This window comes from Mobula hypostoma, chromosome 1 (genome assembly GCF_963921235.1).
Source record: "Mobula hypostoma chromosome 1, sMobHyp1.1, whole genome shotgun sequence".
Lineage (NCBI taxonomy): Eukaryota > Metazoa > Chordata > Chondrichthyes > Myliobatiformes > Myliobatidae > Mobula > Mobula hypostoma.
In genome coordinates, this window is record NC_086097.1 from 83,809,405 (window position 1) to 83,830,353 (window position 20,949).

Below are 20,949 nucleotides of genomic sequence, written 5' to 3' on the forward strand. Positions count from 1 at the left end.
ACAGAGGGCCTGAATGCCTCTCAGTATCTTAAACTCTGGTGTAGCATAACCTGCTGAGTCTCTCTTCCTATCTCGACAGTTTGTCCCAAAAATCAATATTGCCCCTTGATGACTTTGCTTCCAGTATCTGGAGACCAAAGCTGTAGCGTCCCATGTGAAATCTGATATGGACACTGAATTCATTACAAAGCTTCCATACTTCAGAATGGAAGTCAAAGTCGAGTTTATTACCATCTGCAAGGTACATGCATGCATAGATGCAATGAAAAATGCAGCTTCACAGGCATGGGTGTGGGCACATGGCGTCTTTTATTTTTTTATGCGGTAATATAATTTTATTTCCAGTCAACCCTGCTGAGTTTAAAAGGGGCTGTAAATAGAACTCCGGTGAGTTTTAGCTTGTCTGTTTCAGATTTCCCCCACACCTTCCCTCTGACCTCAGCTCCAGATGCAGACTGGATCTAGGTGCTGAAACATTAGGATTTCCAAATGATCAGATGCCTTTCTAATCAGTTCTGTATTTCAACACTTTGTTATAGCTTCAGATTTGCAGCATCTGGAAAGAAATTGTCAGAATGCCAGTGTTCCATTAGCCTTCCTGATTACTTTAGATCATAAGACATAGGAGCAAAATTAGGCCATTAGGTCCGTCACATCTACTCTGCTATCCCATCGTGGCTGATCTATTATCTCTCTCAACCCCATTCTCCAGCCTTCTCTCCATAGCCTTTGACACTCTTAATAATCAAGAGCCTATCAACCTTTTTAAATAGACGCAAAGACTTGGCCTCCATGGCCATCCTTGGCAATGAATTCCACAGATTCACTACCATCTGGCTAAAGAAATTCCTCTTCATCTCTGTTCCAAATGGACATTCCTCTATTCTGACTCTGTGTCCTCTGGTCCTGGACTCACCCACTATAGGAAACATCATCCCTGCATCCACTCCATCCAGAATTTTTACTATTCTACAGATTTCAATTAGATCCTCCCCACATTCTTCTAAACTCCAGCGAGTATAGGCTCAGAGCCATCAAAGACTCCTCATACGTTAACCCTTTCATTCCCAGAGATATTATCATTAACTTCCTCTGGAACTTTTCCAATGCCAGCACATCCTTCCTTAGATAAGGGGCCCAAAACCGCTCACAATACTCCAAGTGCCGTCTGACCAATTCCTTATAAAGCCTCAGCTTTACATCCTTGCTCTCGTATTCTAGTCCTCCGCAGATGAATGCTAAAATCGCATTTGCCTTCCTCACTGTCAACTCAACCTGCAAGTTAGCCTTCCGGGAATCCTGCACAAGGACTCCCATGTCCTTTTGCACCTCTGAGTTTTGAATTTTCTTCCCATTTAGAAAATAGTCTATGGCTTTATTCCTTCTAATAAGAGCATAAGACATAGGAGCAAAATTAGGCCATTTGGCCCTTTCTGGACCTGCAAGCTGATTTTTTTCTGTGTTTCTGGCACTAAGATCTCCAGATTACTTTGTTTTCATTTCATTATTCTTTCCAAAGTGGATTACCTAACATCTGCACACACAATACTCCACCTTCCAATTTGCCTGCACACTTAACTTGTCTCTATCGCTTTTTAGTATTTTTGTGTCTTCCTGATGACTTGCTAATCCATCATCAGTAATCTGGGCTTTAGCACCATCAGCTTATTTGGTGCTTTTGTCTATTCATAGAGATTGTTTTAAGTTCCTTCCTCCTTGTATTATCCACCCATATTGGGACATTTTTTTATGTCTTCTACTTTGGAGACCAATGCAGGCTAATTGCTTAGACTTTCTTCTGCCTCGCTATTCCCCATTATTAATTCTCATCCTCTAAGTGACCGAGGTCTATTTTTGTTCCTCTCTCTTATATCTGTAAACATCTCCCTGTCTGTTTATTTTTTAAGTTAACCTTTGCTCACTATGAAAAAACCCCAGTCTTCAGGGCCACGACTAATGTGAGCCACATTTTATAACTCTTTATTTCAATTCAGTACAAACTTTAGTTTTCCTAGTTAACCATGGATGTTGGCTCCTTCTCATAGAGCTATTCTTCTTACTAGGATGTTCCTTAATATAGGTTAATGAAATGGCTTATTCCCAGATCATGTATGCTCACAGTTTTGACTATCAAATCCCATCCGGAATATATTGAAAGGTGCTGGTCCCACCCATCATTTAATCCCATGACGTACAGACCTTCACTTTATGTTGCTTGAAATAATATTTTTCCGATACTGGAAACCTGAAGCAATAACAAAGTGCTGAAATACAACAAAACTCTGATTTTAAAAAGGCACTTGATCATTCGGATATCCTGATGTTTCAGCGTCTAGCTCCAGCGTGCATCTGGAGCTGGGTCAGGGGGAGGGGGTGGGGGAAATTTGAAACATGTGAGCCGAAACTCACCGGAATTCTATTTACAGCTGCCTTTAAACTCTGCAGGTTGATTGGAAAAAATTTTATATTACTGTGTAAAAAAATGAAATGCTATGTGCCTGCACCTATGCCAATGATGCTGCTGCAAGTGGGTTTTCCCATTGCATCTGTGCATACATGTACTTCTGCAGATGGCAACAAACTTGACATTGAATTTTGATGTTGAAGGGTGTGTTTGGGTATTAATGGTCTGGAAAATCTGCCAGTGTGCCTGACTTTTGGAGCATCGTGGTACTCAGTAGGTTAGGCAGCATCTGTTGGGAGAAGAACAATATTGTATGAGAATATTTTTCACAACTCCACTCTAGTAGTCCCTCTATCATTGAGATTAAATCGGTGTTCCTTTACTGACCTTTTTCCTTAGAGAAATAGAAATAAGTCCTTTCTATTTACCCTGATAAGACCACTCATAATTTCATAGATTTTCACTAAATCTCATTTCAGCCTCTTTTGTTCCAGGGTAAACAAGCCCATCTTAGATAGTTTCTCCTCTACTCTATTATTCTCTAGCCTTAAGATCATCCTCCTAAATCTCCCCTGCATTCTTGCTGGTATTATCATAGTCTTCTTGTAGTGTGACATTCAGAACTGTACACCAGTGTTCTGCTTGTGGCCCCATCACTGTTTCATTCCAACATGACTTCCTTACCCTTCTGTTCCATGCCTCAGCCAACAAAGGCACCCATCGTGGGTCCTGCCTTAGACACCTTATCTCTGTAGCTCTCTTCATGGAGCACGGAACAAGCACTGCAAGATCCCTCTTATTCCTAGAATCTGCTATTTCTGCCTACACCCTTTCCCCAGGGAAGAGACATGTTTCCATTGGAAAAACTTCGCTGCTGCGCTCAGCCAGGAAGCTGGAGATATTCATAATCACGGTTCTCTGGAGTCTTCCACTTCCTCATAACTAAAGTACCCATCATGTGGAAAGGGAGGGAAGAACCATGGGGCTCTGTAACCACAATTTGGTTTTAATCAAGTTAACAATGAAAGGATAAGGAAAGAATTAGTGGAGATATAGTGGGAGATGTCAACTATTAAACCTATTTGGAAAGGAGATTCATTAACTTCCTTACTACAATGGCGGGATAAAGTGCATCTGGAGAATGTTTCCTTTAAGTGGGAGCATTTAGGATCTGACGCTACAGCCTCAGAATAAAGGGACATCCCTTTAAAATTAAGTTGGGGAAGAAGTCATTTAATCAGAAGTTTGCGATTGTGTGGAATTTGTTTCAACAGAGGGTGCTGGAAGCGGAGTCCTTGTGCATTTAAGGCAGAGATTGATGAGTTCTTGATTGGTAAAAGGGTTAAGAGTAATGAGGAGAAGGCAGGAACATGGGGTTTAATCTGCCATAATTGAATGGCGTGCAGACTCAAAGGGCCAAATGCTGTAATTCTACTTCTGTATCCTTACAATTTATCTGTTGTATGAGGCCCAAAATTTCCTGGAGATAAATAAAAAAAAGAGTATGGAATTGGATGTAAAAGAAGCTACTACCGACCAAAATGGTGAAGCAGGCTTGATGGGCTAAAGACCTTTTGTCATGTTTCTTTTCAGAGGGTTTCTGCTCTACCAGCTCCACAACTTGCAGTTCTGACGTGCTTGGCAGCAACCCTAATGTAAACTGGCTGGGCTTCATTAATTCCTGGCACCAAGATGAAAGAGCCCAGATCCATCAAATTTGCACTGGGGTCATGAGAGCTGCAGGCTGCAGGTCAAAGGTGCCTGGTAGTTCAAACACCCTCCCAAGGCCAGTGTAAAAGCAAATCGAGCAGCAGCTGACTGGCTGGGTGGTGGTTGTGGGTTTACAGTAAGTCTCAGTTAACCTGTCAAAAGCTGCAGGTTAATGGTAGTGGGAGCCTGAGCGAGTGCTCCACAGTGACCAGATGAAAAAGTACGAGTCTGAGCAGATTTTCTTTCAGCTATAAAACTTTATTGGGTGGCAGAGGAGGAAGGAGTTATTCATTAGTAGCTTTTATTTAAGGCTACAGTAATCTCTGGGGAGAAAAAGGTTTAAAGCGCTGATTAACGGCGGTTTAATTCAGGATTGTTGCATGAAACAATAGGCCTAAATAGCAGCTATAATGTGCTCTGGGATTGTCATAGGCTCTAGTGTTTTGGGGGGTTGTAGGGATACCAGCCCACTTTCATTGTATAACACATCTTGGAGTATCTTGAATGCTCCATAGAGTTAATGTGGTGGAAGGGAGGAGAAAACCAGTATGCAAATCTCCTTCAATCTGAATGACATGGAGTAGATAGAGGAACAAGAGACATTGCAGAAGAGAGAACATCCTGATGTACAACAGCAGAGTGTGGGTGAGTGTTTGCAAAGGCATTTCTAGGAAATGTCCTGGCATCCATTTCCTATTGCTCAGGTCGTTTTCGCCCCGTGATTCCATGAAGTGGTTTCATTTTGTATTTCCGTATTTCATGATTTCTTATGTCAGAGAGGCAGGCTGTTCAGCCCATCAAGTCAATCTGGCTCATCAAGCATTCTCCTTTGCCCTATACCTCACAACTCCTTCTCATCTTCTCTCTCTCTCTCTCATGTCCACTTATTCTCCTGTCTCCCCAGTTACAGAGTAGGGGCAACTTAAAGCGGACAATTAACCTATCAATCCATACATCTTTGGGATGAGGAAAATGGAAGGATCACGAGGGAATTCCCACATGGTTGCAGAGAAAACGATGAAACACCACACGGAACCGATGGAGGACAGGATTGAATCTAGGCTCTCAGAACTATGATCTCCCAGTGTAGCACCACAGTGTCAGGTTTGACACGGTGGGATGGACCTGCTGTGCTGAAGGGCCTGTTTTTTTTTGCCTTGAACTTTATTTAAGACACTTACTTTCCTCTTGCAGTATTTGTCCTCTCTTCCCTAGAACAAAAAAAGGCACACTAGGTGTAGGTGGCAATGTACTACCTGAGCTTTCCTGGATGTTCGATGCTAACCTTGCATCATTTGTGTGTTTTCTTGCCCTTCCACTCAGTACAGCCAAGCTGCTAGGGCCTGGGAGATGAATGTAACATACACCTGTTATGAGAGGATATTCCAGAATGATTGTTCACAAGACACTTCCCACAGTGCCGAGCACCCCTTCAAAGAAGGTTACTTATAATTCAAATCATCTGCGGCGCACAGCCATTCTGCCTCATGGCATGAGGAAATTCTTTTGCTTCTTTTTAATTTCCTCTTTCCCCCGCTGCCTCCTCCCTCATGTGCTCCAGAGCAGAACTAAGGCAAGTGGCTCATCTCCAACACGTTGCAGTTGCTTATTCATCCCATCACGAAAAGGCACATCAACATTTGTCCTCCAGCCTTGGCCATCTGAGAGATGGACGTCGAAGGTTACTTGTGGGAGTGGGTGTTTCTTTTTGTCATTATCTCCCCAAGATCTTTCTAAAAACTTACTTAAAACTTTTGGCTGAATAATTTTTTAAAAATCCTGATGGGCGTTCACTAAATGCGAAGAACCAACTGAATGTAGTAGCTGCTTTAAATTATGAGTAGCATGGGTTTGTGAAGATAAAGCAATCTGTTTGCTGCCATTTTCAATGGCAGTGAAATCCAACCTCAACAGTCTCTGGTGCTGCTGAATTTTGAACTGAATGTGGGTGATGCGGTTTTTGGTCGAAGTTTTATTAATTTTGTTTTATTTCTGAGACAGCTCAAGTCAGAAAATCTTTGCAGCCCAAAAAAAGCTCACTCAGCCCATTGAGAGAATGCTGGGTCCTTGGGTTTTATTCCCTTACTTTTCCCCTGTAGTCCTTAGTTATTTAGCTTCCCGGGCCAATAAGTATCTACTTTTACTTGATGGACACTTGTTTCTATCACACTTCCACAAGTGAATCTATATGGTCAGAATGTGCGTACGCTGGAACTAGCTTGTTATGAGTTTGCATTCAGATTAGCACTGACTGGACAGCAAGTTTAGTCATAGTCACACTTTATTGATCCCGGAGGAAATTGGATTTTCGTTACAGTTGCTCCATAAATAATAAATAGTAATAAAACCATAAATAGTTAAATAGTAATATGTAAATTATGCTAGGAAATAAGTCCAGGACCAGCCTATTGGCTCAGGATGTCTGACCCTCCAAGGGAGGAGTTGTAAAGTTTGATGGCCACAGGCAGGAATGACTTCCTATGACGCTCTGTGTTGCATCTCGGTGGAATGAGTCTCTGGCTGAACGTACTCCTGTGCCCAACCAGTACATTTGTAGCGGATGGGAGACATTGTCCAAGATGGCATGCAACTTGGACAGCATCCTCTTTTCAGACACCACTGTCAGAGAGTCCAGTTCCATCCCCATGACATCACTGGCCTTACGAATGAGTTTGTTGATTCTGTTGGTGTCTGCTACCCTCAGCCTGCTGCCCCAGCACACAACAGCAAACATGATCGCACTGGCAACTGCAGACTCGTAGAACATCCTCAGCATCATCCGGCAGATGTTAAAGGACCTCAGTCTCCTCAGGAAATAGAGAGGGCTCTGAGCCTTCTTGTAGACAGCCTCAGTGTTCTTTGACCAGTCCAGTTTATTGTCAATTCGTATCCCCAGGTATTTGTAATCACCACCATGTCCACACTGACCCCCTGGATGGAAACAGGGGTCACCGGTACCTTAGCTCTCCTCAGGTCTACCACCAGCTCCTTAGTCTTTTTCACATTAAACTGCAGATAATTCTGCTCACACCATGTGACAAAGTTTCCTACCGTAGCCCTGTACTCAGCCTCATCTCCCTTGCTGATGCATCCAACTATGGCAGAGTCATCCGAAAACTTCTGAAGATGACAAGACTCTGTGCAGTAGTTGAAGTCCGAGGTGTAAATGGTGAAGAGAAAGGGAGACAAGACAGTCCCCTGTGGAGCCCCAGTGCTGCTGATCACTCTGTTGGACACACAGTGTTGCAAGCACACGTACTGTGGTCTGCCAGTCAGGTAATCAAGAATCCATGACACCAGGAAAGCATCCACCTGCTGAGGCAAGAATTGTTTAGGTAAAATGTGGAATTTGAATATGGGATTGCGAACAACTCAAACTGCCTTAGCCATGAGTTTGAGCACAGAAACTCACTTTCTCTCCGGAACAGGGAGAAGTGGTGACCTGGTGCCAGTCCTTTTCGGGCAAAGGGGGAGACTGTGAGTTTTGCGGACCAGATCAATTGATGTCGTCTTCCATTTTTGGTTACATGCTGAGCTGGATTTCGCAGCATGAACTCAGAGAGTGGTGGACTCAGCCCTATAAATCACAGACACGTCCCTCCCCACCATCAGTAATATCTACATGAGACCCAGCCTCAAAAAGGAAACACCTATCATCATCCAAGCCATGCCACCTCCTTGCCTGTACCATCAAGCAGGAGGTGCAGACTCCAGGAGTGCCACACTACCAGATTCAAGAACAACTTCTTCCCTTCAACCATTTGGTTCTGGAACCAACTCGCACTACACTAATTATTACCTGTATAGCAGTATAACGACCACTTTGCACTACAATATACTTTACAAAAATATTTCTCATTGTGTCCCTTCATGTAAAAATTGTGTAATTTATGTTTATTTTCTTGTGAATATTGTGTATCTGATGCTGTGTGATTGTGATTCTGCTGCAAGTAAGATTTTCATTGTACCGTGCCTACGTGTGCGTGTGCCTGTCACAATGAACTCAGATCTGACTTTGAAAATAGCACCTTGTTCTCAGGGCTGCCCGCCTCACTCACAAGTTCTGTCTCAACGAGGGATGGCACTGAAACACATGAAAGATGTGGAGCTGGCCCAAATAATCTCAGGGCTTCACTATTCCCGTGTCTGTGAATGTCTTAATTGCCAATCAACTTTTTGCAATGGCAATTCAATTAGCTTTACTTGGTGTAAAATCTCATTTGTTTAATTGTTTTGATGGTGATTATATGAAAATTAAATTCTTTTTTTCCCTTCATTATCTCTTTTTCTCCTTCAGTTCCAGTTTCCATTTACTTTAATTTCTTTTGCTCTTTGTTTAGTGAATTCTCTGATACACATCTCCTGATTTTGATTTGTACCCAACAACTGTTCCACATTCCCACTGGTTGAAGAGGCATGCCTTTGACTGGCTAGGGCAGACAAGTTGAAGATTGGGGTCAAAGCCAACAGCTCCCTCGAAGTGGCTACACAAGTACATAGGATTGTAAATAAAACACAAATGGCTTGCTTATTTTCATCACTTGGGACTCTGCGTCAGGAAATCATGTTGCAGCTGTGTAAAATTTTGATTGGTCTGCATTTGGAGTATTGCGTGCAGCTCTGGTCACCATGTTTTGGGAAGGATGTGGATGGTCTGAAAAAGTTATAGAGGTTGTTCACCAGGAGGCTGCCTGGTTTAGAGAGTATTAGCTATTCGGAGAGGTTTGATAAGCTTGAGTTGTTTTCTAGGACTCCTCTCAGCGTTACAGGCTGAGAGGAAACCTGAGAGATGTTTAGGGTGGGTATTCAGAATTTTTTTCTCAGGGTGGAAATATCAGGTACGAGATGGCACGGCTCTAATGTGAAGAGGAGGCATCAGATGTCCGAGACCCTACAGAGGATGGTAAAACTGCTGACAGGATCACCAGGGTCTCATTCCTTCCCTCCCCCGCATTTGTGAAATTTACCAGAAACACTGTATACAAAGGGCCCACACCACCCATCCCACAATCTCTGAGCCACTATCATCAGGAAGGAGGTACAGGAGCATTGGGAAGAAGACTACCGCACTGGGTCACAGCTTCTTCCTCCAGGCCAGGAGACTAATGAATACCCTGCCACCACTGAGGTCTCATCACTAGGAGAGTGAGCTGTTTACCTGTGCTACACACACACACATTTTGAATTATATTCTATTAACTTATTTGTGGTAATAGTTTGTTTTATGTGCTGCGTGTGATGTATGTATTGTGGGTGCAGTGTGGTCTTGTTTTGTTTGGCTGTATATATGTACAGTCGGATAACAATAAAGTTGAAGTTGAACTTGAAAGTTTTAAAGAGTTGTGCAGGTTAAGTCTTTTACTTGGTGTGTTGTACATGCCTGTATTTGACTACCAGACATGATGGTGGCATTTAAGACAAATTTAGGTGGGTACATGAATACCTTGGGAATGGAGGCATATGGATCATGTGGAAGCAGACAGGTTTAATTAGTTTAGCATGATCATCGGTGGGACAGTGTCTTCCTATGCTGCTTTATGTTCTATGTGGAACATGCAGTATGAAGTCTTCATGATAATGTTGATGCGCTGAGCTCCGGAGAGATTTTCTGAGATGTTGACATCCAGGGACGTGAACTTGAAGCTGTTCACCCTTTCCACTGCTGACCCCACAATGGGGACTGGGTGCATGCTCTCTCGACTTCCCCTTCCTGAGGTCTGCAGTCAAGTTCTTGGTCTTACAGGCATTGAGTGCGAGTTTGGGGAGGTGGTTGGCACCTCCCTGTGGCACAGTGCTTTTGAAACGTCGTAGTTCTGAGAAAGCCTCAGAACTACATGACCTGACTTCCTGAGCGATACCCAAAAGGAGCATTGTGTGGAGAATGACGTCTCGCTGTGTGTATCTTGCACAGAAATCATGTCATGGGAACAGGCTCGATCCACAGCCGGAAGTGCTTGGTTATGAATTTCAGGAATGGCAGCATCATTTTCAACCTAACTGCCTTTCACATGCGTAGCACTTCAAAATAAAATGCTGTGTGTGAGAATTTCTAAATGGGGATCTTACTGTTCAAATGTGCGACCTGGGAGCCAGCATTAGATAGCTGTTATTTAGGGTCATGCATCAATAATAAAAGTAATTTCATTATTAATGTGATTCACAATGCAATGAAAAAGAATCCTGACAAAATCACAGTATATCAACACAGTTCTACTCCTATATCTTATGGTCTTACACACAGCTGAAAAATAGGCAGGAAGGTGGTTTAACACTCAATCTATTACAGCGTAGACGTTTGATAATCTAAAAGGTTTTGTAGTACCAATGCTGAACTAAAGCTGCATGTAGCTTTAAAAAAGGAAAATGTCTCCTAGTTAACTGCATGATTCCTTGGCAACTATACTTGTGATTTCCTCTAAGAATAGCACAGAAAGGACACAGATTATTTTAGCATTTCAGCGTCAGCATTGCCAATAAAACCAAACACAAACACACACTATCTCCAAGAGAAATGGATGCTTGAGTGCTTCCTCTGCTGTTGACATCGTCCAGGGTTAAAGGTCGTTCCACTGTTGCCATGGCTGCTCATTGTCATGGATTTAACAGGCCCCAACTGATAGGATATGCAAAGCAATAAGATGGAATTCAACTTGCACCAATGTTACCAATATCCCTAGCTCCAAAGCAGGAGCTGTTTCAGCACTTTATTTCAGATGCATAATGTAAGGTTTATGAAGATTTTGGGTTGGGTATGTTTTCCCAGTTCTTTTTTAAACATATTACTTTAACTGGAACTCTTTCTCTCCAAAAGCTCTTTTGTACTGGGAACTGTTGGCAAAAGCTCTCCTTTGACTGTTCCATCTACCCCTCCCTCCCTCCCCACTGTGTATGAGGGGATTTTCCTGCATGCTCTTCAGTGCCAAACTGTGCAATCAGCAATAATATTGTCCTCTCCTTGGATTGGATTTGCTGTCTGTGAATGTGTATGGAGCCAAAAGGTTGGACCAGTGAAGAAATGTACAATCAAGGACGAAAACTGCAGAGAGCATTCAAGAGTTTAATTCTATTGAACAAAGGGAGCAGTTAGATTGTATAAAATCTCTAAACTGATGTAAACGCCTTGTAGGACTTGGAAATCACTGTTTTTAGATGTTCATGATCTTGTTGGATGCTGTGATGAAGTTGAGGTGCTGGAGGATGTAGATTTTCGCTTTTGATAAGTAGATCAAAGGTCTGTGGACTTTGGCCCGAAAGAGAGGGTCTCTATCTGAATATTCTATGTGCTCCAGTTTCTGGTTTGGATGCAAATGGAGAACTGTAACCTGAGTTGACTGACTGAACAGAATGGCCTCACTTGATGCATCTTGAGTCTGTTAGCCATAGTTAATCCTTGTGGATAGGTGCACATAGTATGCCTTAGTGGCAGACCCAGACTGACTTTTCCATAATAAGTTAGAATTTTTAAAGATGTGTAGCATTTTTCCTGACTTCAGGATACCCTGAATGCTGCTGGGCTTTTGAAGTGCTCTGGTGTTAAAAGCACAGCAGCCAGTTTATACATCCAGATAATGGCAAGTTCATTTATTTTTTGATCCTCAAGTGTTAAATACTGACCAGGACACCAGCATCAATTACTCCACCCTGCCCTTCCTTGGAATATTGGCAAGTGACTTTTCACAATATTCCTTTTGTTCTAGTGCTTGTATCGACCAAATCATGGGTGTATGATGGAAACAATTATTTGAAGATTTGTTTCTCTTTGTTTGCTTCTGCAGAAATTGTGGATGGTAATGCAAAGATGACACTTGGTATGATCTGGACAATCATTCTTCGATTTGCCATTCAGGATATCTCAGTGGAAGGTAAGAAAGAATTATCTTGAAATCCTTTTGTAGCCAAAACAAAGGAGACTCCGCATCTCTTTGCTGCAGTTGATGTTCTGTGCTTATTTCATCAGAAAACATCTTTTGTGTGACCATTTCCCATCAATTAACTGAATTGGAGAAGAGCAAATACAATTAAATGCTGTTGGTCATAAAACTCCTGGTAACCATTGAAGCTACCTTCTGGCAGACCTAATCAGTTTCTATCCATTGAAGACAGAAAATTTCATTCCACTTTTCATCTACTGTTACACAATGCTCATGAATTTCAGTATTGTGTTTGTACAGTGATTTTTTGCAAGTACTAATTAGAATTGCATGGCATTCAGCAGAGGTGTATGAATTATAATAGAAATTATTTCTATTCTGTCTTCACCAAGAGAATAAATAGCTTTGCTATTTTACCACTGATTATAACACAGTCTGTAGAATACAATGGGTAGCAATGAAGGATACAGGAGAAAATTCGCCCAGTGAGACAAATGCTACTAAAGAGAATAGTACCTGGGTGTTTTATAGAAGCTTTTAATGTTTTTAAACTTAAGAATTTTTGTAAAGTTTTCAAAAAAATACAATGATCTCTAATGCAAACTTAATTGCAGAATTCTAAGTTATGACATCTTGGGACCAATGGTATATTCATGCTGAAAGCTCCTCTGTGGCAAGAAACTTCCCATGTCACATGATTATTTAAAATATGGATTATGTATTTCATAAGGAAGCTGGTTACTAACCTGTGCCATGCTTATTATTCCCTAAAGCAAGGAATGTAGGTTTGATGTTGTAAACAATTAACCATGGGAGAACGAAGGTCCAGTTCTTTCTATTCCTTCCCATGAGGAGCTATTACAGTGAAATATAGTAGTAAATAAATTGGCATTATGTCCCATGAGTCTGTCAAAGTCTAGTTTACTAGTTTATTTTCATATATGTGTGTGTGTGTGTGTGTGTGTATGTTTATACGTGTACAAAGCTCTGCAAAGCTCCGTAAGGAGTGGAGTGCATAACGAGGCACAGAAGACGTCATGGTCATCCACTGCAATCGAGGTTGACCCCAGTTGTGATGACGACTCATACCACTGGAGCTGCACTTCCAAGGTCAAGAGAGTGGAACTGCCCCCCAGTGCAACAGCTTTCCCACTTCAAAAACTTTCTCACGCAGGGCTCCTGTCATTGTTGGATACCATGGATAACCAACCCCACAAGTACAAGTATGCACAGGTGCAATGAAAAACTTACTTGCAAGCAGCGATTTTGGCCTGAATTGGCTAGGGTTCTTCTGAATGATTCCACACAAATGGAAATCAGAGCCACACCATCATTAGTCAATATGGACTAAATGGGCCCAGTTTCCAGTGAGTTGAATTCCATCTTCAACAGTTTGAAGAGTCTTTTAGCAGCGTTAATGTGAAAGTGAAAAAAAGATTGTTTTAAAACTTCTTGAAATTTGGATTCCTTTTAATAAACAACAAATTTCACATCATATAAGTCAGTGATAATGAATCTGGTTTTGATTCTAAAGGAAATACAATTTTAACTGGAGCAGAATATCCAGAAAAAAATGCTATCTTTATATTTTTCTAGGACAATGATCATACAATTCATATTGGAGATGTGTATGGACGCTTCCTTTTATTGGGTTTATTACTGGTCTGTAGTGTTGGCAAGTGGCCAAGTGGTTAAGGCGTTAGACAAGCTACCTGAAGGTGGTAAGTTCGAGCCCCAGCCGAGGGAACGTGTTGTGTCCTTGAGCAAGGCACTTAATCACACATTGCTCTGCGACGACACTGGTGCCAAGCTGTATGGGTCCTAATGCCCTTCCCTTGGACAACATTGGTGTCGTGGAGAGGGGAGACTTGCAGCATGGGCAACTGCTGGTCTCCCATACAACCCTGCCCAGGCCTGCGCCCTGGAGAGTGAAGACTTTCCAGGAGCAGATCCATGGTCTCGCAAGACAAATGGATGCCTTTTACTGGTCTGTAATTAATAATAATTTTTTATTGATCCTGAGTGGGAAATTATTTTGTTACAGCAGCAACATTTAGAAATAATAATAAATACAATAATAATATTAACTAATCATAATTATGAGCACAATTTCTTCCCCTGATTACCTAAACCCATTTCCTTGCTAAATTGGTAATTTCACAAGGGAATGATTGAGGAACTGTGTGATCCTCCGCACAGTTTATTGATCTGGTTGTTGCTGCTTGTAAGAGGCAAAAAAAAATTTCTACAATGCAATATTAAAATCATTTCAGCCCAGAATGTACTCATCAAAATGTTGCTTGTGGTGGGAGGGGCTTGCTTTCCCTTACCAAGAAGATTTCTTGCCCTCGGTGTCCAGAAGGCCCTTAACCTTTAATTCCCATGCTAATCAAAAACCTATCTAACTGTGTCTTTAAATATACTTAATGAGGTATCCTCTACTGCTTCCCTTGGCAGAGAATTCCGCAGATTAGGAAAAGAAGTTCCTCCTTATTTCCATTTTAATCCGTTCCCCTGAATCCTGAGGCTATGTCCTCTAGTTCCAGTCTCACTAAAGTGGAAAGTTTTCCTCCCACGGTCTCACTTAGCCCTTGCTTAATTTTGTATGTTTCTATAATATCTCCTCTTGTTCTTCCGAATTCTGGTGAGTCAAGCTCGCCTCATACTAACCTCCTCATCTCTGGAATCAACCTGGTGAACCTCCTTTGCACTGTCTCCAAAGCTAGTATAGCTTTCCAGAAGTAAGGGGACCAGAACTGCACACAGCACTCCAGGTGCAGCCTCACCAGTACCCTGTATAGTTGCAGCATAAGATAAAACTTTATTTATCCCAAAGGAAATTATTGTTGCAAGGTTGCTCAATCAGAAATATATAAAAATACAAAATATAAGCATTGAGGTATGAAAAAATACAAAATGTGCATTAAAAAGTAATATTGCAAAACACAGATGTGCAATGAAACCATATGCTTACATGCTTAAGGAGGAGGAGTTGTAGGGTTTTATAGCCACGGGGAGAAAGGATCTCCTGTGGCTTTCAGTAGTGTGCCTCGGTGGACTCAGTCTGTTACTGAATGTGCTCCTGTTTGGCCAGTATGTCATGGACAGGATGAGAGAGAATATCCAGCATGCTCTGCAGCATCCTCCTCTCAGACACAACCACCAGGGAATCCAGTTACACCCCAAGAACAGAACTAGCCTTCCTGACGAGCTTATCGATCCTCTTGGTGTCAGCTGCTCTCCCCCTGCTGCCCCAGCAGACCACAGCGTAGAATAGAATGCTGGCTGCCACTGAGTCGTACAACATTTGCAGCATAGTACTGCAGACACTGAGTGACCCTGTTCTTCAATTCAATCACTCTAGCAATGAAGGGCAACATTCCATTTGCCTTCTTGATAACCTTTTGCACCTGCAATTCGGCCTTTTGCGACTCGTGCACAAGTACCTCAGCACAACAGTTTGCTGCAAACTTGCACTGTTTAAACAATAACCTGATCTTTTATTTTTCCTTCCCAAGTGGATGACTTCACATTCAGCAACATTGCACTCTGTTTTCTGGGCCCTTGCCCACTGCAGACTCTCCACAATTTCCTTTTCCACTCAGCTTAATGTCATCAGCAGGCTTGGAGATGCTGCACTCGGTCCCCTAGTCTAAATCATTAATGTATGTCGTGAACAGTGGCAGGCTCCGCACCAACCCCTGTTGCATTCTGCTCATCACTGACACACAGAGAAACACACATTTATCCCAACTCCCTGCCTCCCATTGGTGAAGTAATTCTCTGCCTGTGTAAATACATTATTCCTAATTCCATGAATTCTTATCTTAGTCATAAGTCTTTTATGCTGCACCCTATGGAATGCCACTGTGGGGCAGCTAGTAGAGCTACCAAGTCACAATGCCAAAGGTGCATCTTCAATTATGGCCTTGGTTACTCTGTGTGTGGAGTTTACATTTCTCCCCTTCACCTGCATGGGTTTTCTCTGGGTGTTCTGCGTTCTCTCCACAATTCCAAAGGCATGTGGGTGGGAAGGTTAATTGGCCGCTGTAAATAGTACAGGTGAGTGGTAAAATCTGGGGGGAGCTGAAAGGAATGTGGTTAGAATAAAAAATGTGATTAATGTGAGATTAGTTCAAATGGGCGATTGATGGAAAGCACTCAGCGAGCTGAAGGTCGTGTTTGCGTGTTGTACTGTAACTTTCAACTGCTTTATTTTGTCTTCAATACTCTTGTCAACTGGTTTCCTCCCCTGCTCCCAGTGTACTATTGAAAATGTTGTGCTGTATCCTTGTAGAGTGATGCCGTTCTAAAATGTTACCTCTGGTTTTTGCAGAGACATCTGCAAAGGAAGGGCTGTTGCTCTGGTGTCAACGCAAGACTGCTCCTTACAAGAATGTCAATATTCAGAACTTTCACATCAGGTAATGCAGTCCAAATGATTGTCCTTTGTTAAAATAACTCCGGAGGAAACTTTAAGACTACTAGGTTAAGATGGTAATTAAATGTTATAACCAAAGCCACATTACTGTGATGGGCATGGTTCTTTCTTTTGTTAAAGAATTACTAATTAACCAAAGAGTTAATTAGTCATTATTTAAAATTTTAAAAACCATGCCAATCACTGAAAGTTCAGAGGCAAAAATAAATGAAACTAGCATAAATAAATAGAAAAATAAACATGATCAGGGCAAGGCAAGGGGAGCTGGTGGGGCTGAGTTCATCTGAAACCAAAAGAGGAATCTCTTCATGAAGACACGGCAGAGATATTAACTGAGAACTTTATTACATCCTCACCTGGAAGATGGAGCTGGAATCTCACCAAAGAAAGATGTAGTAAAGACTGGTTGGATTGGAAAGTGATTTTAAACAAAGGACGTTTCCACAGAGGTTAGCTGCACTTAATATGACCCGGTCCTAGGTTGCTGCAGAACTAAAAAAGAGAATTACAAAGGCCCTGACCATAATCTTGCAAGCAACTGTAGAATCAAGAGTTGTACCCAAGTACAGAAAAGTTGCAAATATAATGTTGTTCAAATAAAATGGGATACGGATAGATCCAACAAATATCGTTTAGTTTGACCTCTGTAGTGGGAAAGTTCTAGACACAATAATCAGAGACAGAATTGTCAGTCACTTGGACCAATATGAAAATAAAATGCAGGAAATATGAGACAAAAATAGGAAAAGGCAAGCCAGGCAGTATCTGAAGAAAGAGAAACTGAGTTAACGTTTCAGGCTGTAGACCGGATGTCAGGGTCTTTGACCTGAAACGTTCACTCTGTTTCTCTTTCCACAGATGCTGCCTGATCTGCTGAGTGTTTCCAGGGTTTCCTGTTTTCATCTTGGACCAGAGTGCATTGAATAAGGAAAGCAAGTATGGATTTGTTGAAGACAAGTCATGGCTAACTAACTTGGTAGAGATTTAGCTGATATGACGCAGATGTTGTGGATGTGCTTTATACCAAATTCAAAATATTTAAATGGGCTATTAACAGATTTATTATCAAATTATAGGGCCTGAAATAATGGGGACTATTGCATTGATAGAAAGTGGATTGAGCTGCAGGAAATGGAGAATAGGAAAGAAATTTGCTTTTCCAACCGGAGGGAAGTGTACAGCAGAGTACCCTGGGATTCAGTGTTAGGAATACTATTGTTTTCTTAATGCATAGTAACGACGTGGAGTTGGGTGTTCAGGCGGAATTTCCAAACCTGCAGATAACACAAAGAAGAGTGAGTGGTAAACTATGAGGAGGATGGTATTAAGGCGATGCAGGCAGGCTTATGGAATGTCTAGAAGATAAAGTTGAATACTGAGAAATGTAAAATGCAATGCTTTAGTAGAAAGAGTGGGAAGAGCAAATAAAATAAATGAAGGAATACTAATCTGAAAGAGTACAAGAACAGAAATATGGAGGCAAAGGCTAAGTGGCAGAGGAAGTCAAGAAAGTGGCAAAAGTCATATAGATTACTAGACTTCAGAAACATAGGCATAAGAAAGCAAGATACAGAAATTTGAGCAGCTTCTATAATTAAACTGTTTCATCCACACATGGAGTATTGTGATCTATTTCCACCACATTTTAGGAGGACATAAAAAGCTTGGGAGAGGTTTGATAGTGCAGCGTTATTAGAGCCCAGCACCTCAGAGTTCAGAGTTAATTCCAACGTCATCTGTAAGGAGCCTACACATCATCCCCAAGGAATGAGTGGGATTTCTCTGGGGGCTCCAGTTTCCTCCCACAGTCTAAAGACGTACTGGTTAGTAGGTTAGTCAGTCATTGTAAATTGTCGCATGGTTAGGCCAGGGTTAAATTAGGGGTTACTGAGCATTGCGGCTCAAAAGACCAAAAGAGCCGATTCCGCACTGTATCTCAATAAATAAATCAATCCCCGGAATGCGGGGCTGTGTTATGCAGATAAACTGGTGAATATGGGGTCGTTCTCCTCAAAATAGAGAAGGATGTGCACAAATCTGATAGATGCATTTAAAACCATTAGGAATACAGAGAGAAATGTTGAAAGAAGATGTCCCCATTGGCAGAGTCACAACTAAGGGACATAAAATGAAAGTCACTGACAGAAAATGCAAGAGGGGCAAGAGTACATCCAAGAGGGGTTGGGGTTTGGAACAACTGTAGTGTTCCAAATGGCGTAGGGTAAGTATCTAAAAGGATAACATTTGTAGGGTTATGGGGAGTGGGTGGGAATGGAGGTAGCTGACTTATTCTTGCATGCAGCCAGTATGGTCTTGTCATGCAGAGTGGCCTCATTCCAAGCTGTCAACTTTCTGTTAATACGTGTAATTTATGTGTAATTCTGGGGTTTTTTTTAGTATCTCTCAGCCACTCCTATGTTCCAAAAATCTCTTTCTGATTCCTATCATAATTGGTTTGAAAACATTGTGGGATTAATATTTCTGGCAATCCATCATTCCAATCAGATTTAATTAGGCATCTTTTGAAATGCAGGCAGACAGTCCTTTCATTGGAGAAAATTTTGGCAGATTTCTCTGTATGAATTTTCTGCTTTCTGATGTAAAATCCAATGACTCATTTAATATCCCTGCAAATGAGTTTGTTGTGCAGCAGTACCACGTACTTGCAGTTTCAATCTATTTATATGCCCTAACTTTCAAGCAGGGTATTAGGAATCCCTTTCTGAAGGCCGACAATGGTACTTCCAGCCATGACTGTAATGCCACAACATTGTTTCAATGTGGAGAGACAGAGCATGTTTTCCATCAGTTTCATATGGCTTTATACAGATCACATCTCCCTGCCTTGCACACCTGGTCAACCAACTCCCAGTCCAATAAATCACTTATCATCAGCTTCAAACAAGGGGCTGGTTTTGTTTTGAATGATGATTGACTTCTGTCTATCAATCTAGGTGAGCATTCCCCGATCCGATACCATCCTACATGCTGGGGTGATCAGCTTCAAATCTGCCTCACATTTTTCAGCTTTAAGCTCCATCTGCCATCTTTCAGCCCACTCTTCTAACTGGCCTAAATCTCTCTGCAAGCTTTGACAACCTACTTCATTATCCACAGCTCCACCTACCTTAGTATCATCCGCATACTTACTAATCCAATTTACCACCCCATCCTCCAGATCATTAATATATATTACAAACAACATTGGACCCAGTACAGATCCCTAAGGCACACCGCTACACACCGTCCTCCAATATGACACACAGTTATCCACTACTACGTTCTGGCGTCTCACATCCAGCCACTGCTGAATCCATTTTACTACTTCAATATTAATGCCTAACGATTGAACCTTCCTAACTAACCTTCCGTGTGGAACCTTGTCAAAGGCCTTACTGAAGTCCATATAGACAACATCCACCGCTTTACCCTCGTCAACTTTCTTAGTAACCTCATCAAAGTATTCAATAAGATTTGTCAAACATGATCTTCCACACACAAATCCCTGTTGACTGTTCCTAATCAGACCCTAGCTATCCAGATAATTATATATACCATCTCTAAGAATACTTTCCATCAATTTACCCACCACTGACGTCAAACTCACAGGCCGATAATTGCTAGGTTTACTCTTAGAACCCTTTTTAAACAATGGAACAACATGAGCAATACGCCAATCCTCCGGCACCATCCCCGTTTCTCATGACATTTGAAATATTTCTGTCAGAGCCCCTGCTATTTCCACACTAACTTCCCTCAGGGTCCTAGGGAATATCTTGACCGGACCCGCAGACTTATCCACTTCTATATTCCTTAAAAGTACCAGTACTTCCTCTTCTTTAATCTTCATACTTTCCATAACTACCCTTCTTGTTTCCTTTACCTTACATAATTCAATATCCTTCTCCTTAGTGAATATCGAAGAAAAGAAATTGTTCAAAATCTCCCCCATCTCTTTTGGCTCCGCACATAGCCGTCCACGCTGATTCTCTAAGGGACCAATTTTATCCCTCACTCTCCTTTTGCTATTAATATAACTGTAGAAACCCTTTGGATTTATTTTCAACTTACTTGCCAAAGCAGCCTCATATCTTCTTTTAGCTTTTCTAATTTCTTTCTTAAGATTCTTCTTACATTCTTTATATTCCTCGAGCACCTCATTAACTCCAAGCTGCCTATATTTATTGTAGATCCCTCTCTTTTTCCGAACCAAGTTTCCAATATCCCTTGAAAACCATGGCTCTCTCAAACTTTTAACTTCCTTTCAACCTAACAGGAACATAAAGATTCTGTACCCTCAAAATTTCACCTTTAAATGACCTCCATTTCTCTATTACATCCTTCCCATAAAACAAATTGTCCCAATCCACTCCTTCTAAATCCTTTCGCATTTCCTCAAAGTTAGCCTTTCTCCAATCAAAAATTTCAACCCTGGGTCCAGTCCTATCCTTCTCCATAATTATATTGAAACTAATGGTATTGTGATCACTGGACCCGAAGTGCTCCCCAACATATACCTCCAT

General features: G+C 41.6%; 1 protein-coding gene across 6 annotated transcripts in view; it reads left to right on the forward strand.

The window, feature by feature from the left end:
* Nucleotides 1-20,949, forward strand: part of actn1 (actinin, alpha 1) — a 260,652-nt gene that overhangs the window by 158,841 nt on the left and 80,862 nt on the right. For all 6 annotated transcript variants that reach the window (XM_063051909.1, XM_063051926.1, XM_063051944.1 and 3 more), the window contains exons 4-5: nucleotides 11,890-11,976; nucleotides 16,322-16,409. In XM_063051909.1, coding sequence (XP_062907979.1) covers nucleotides 11,890-11,976; nucleotides 16,322-16,409 — 175 coding nt within the window. The remainder of the gene's footprint in view (nucleotides 1-11,889; nucleotides 11,977-16,321; nucleotides 16,410-20,949) is intronic.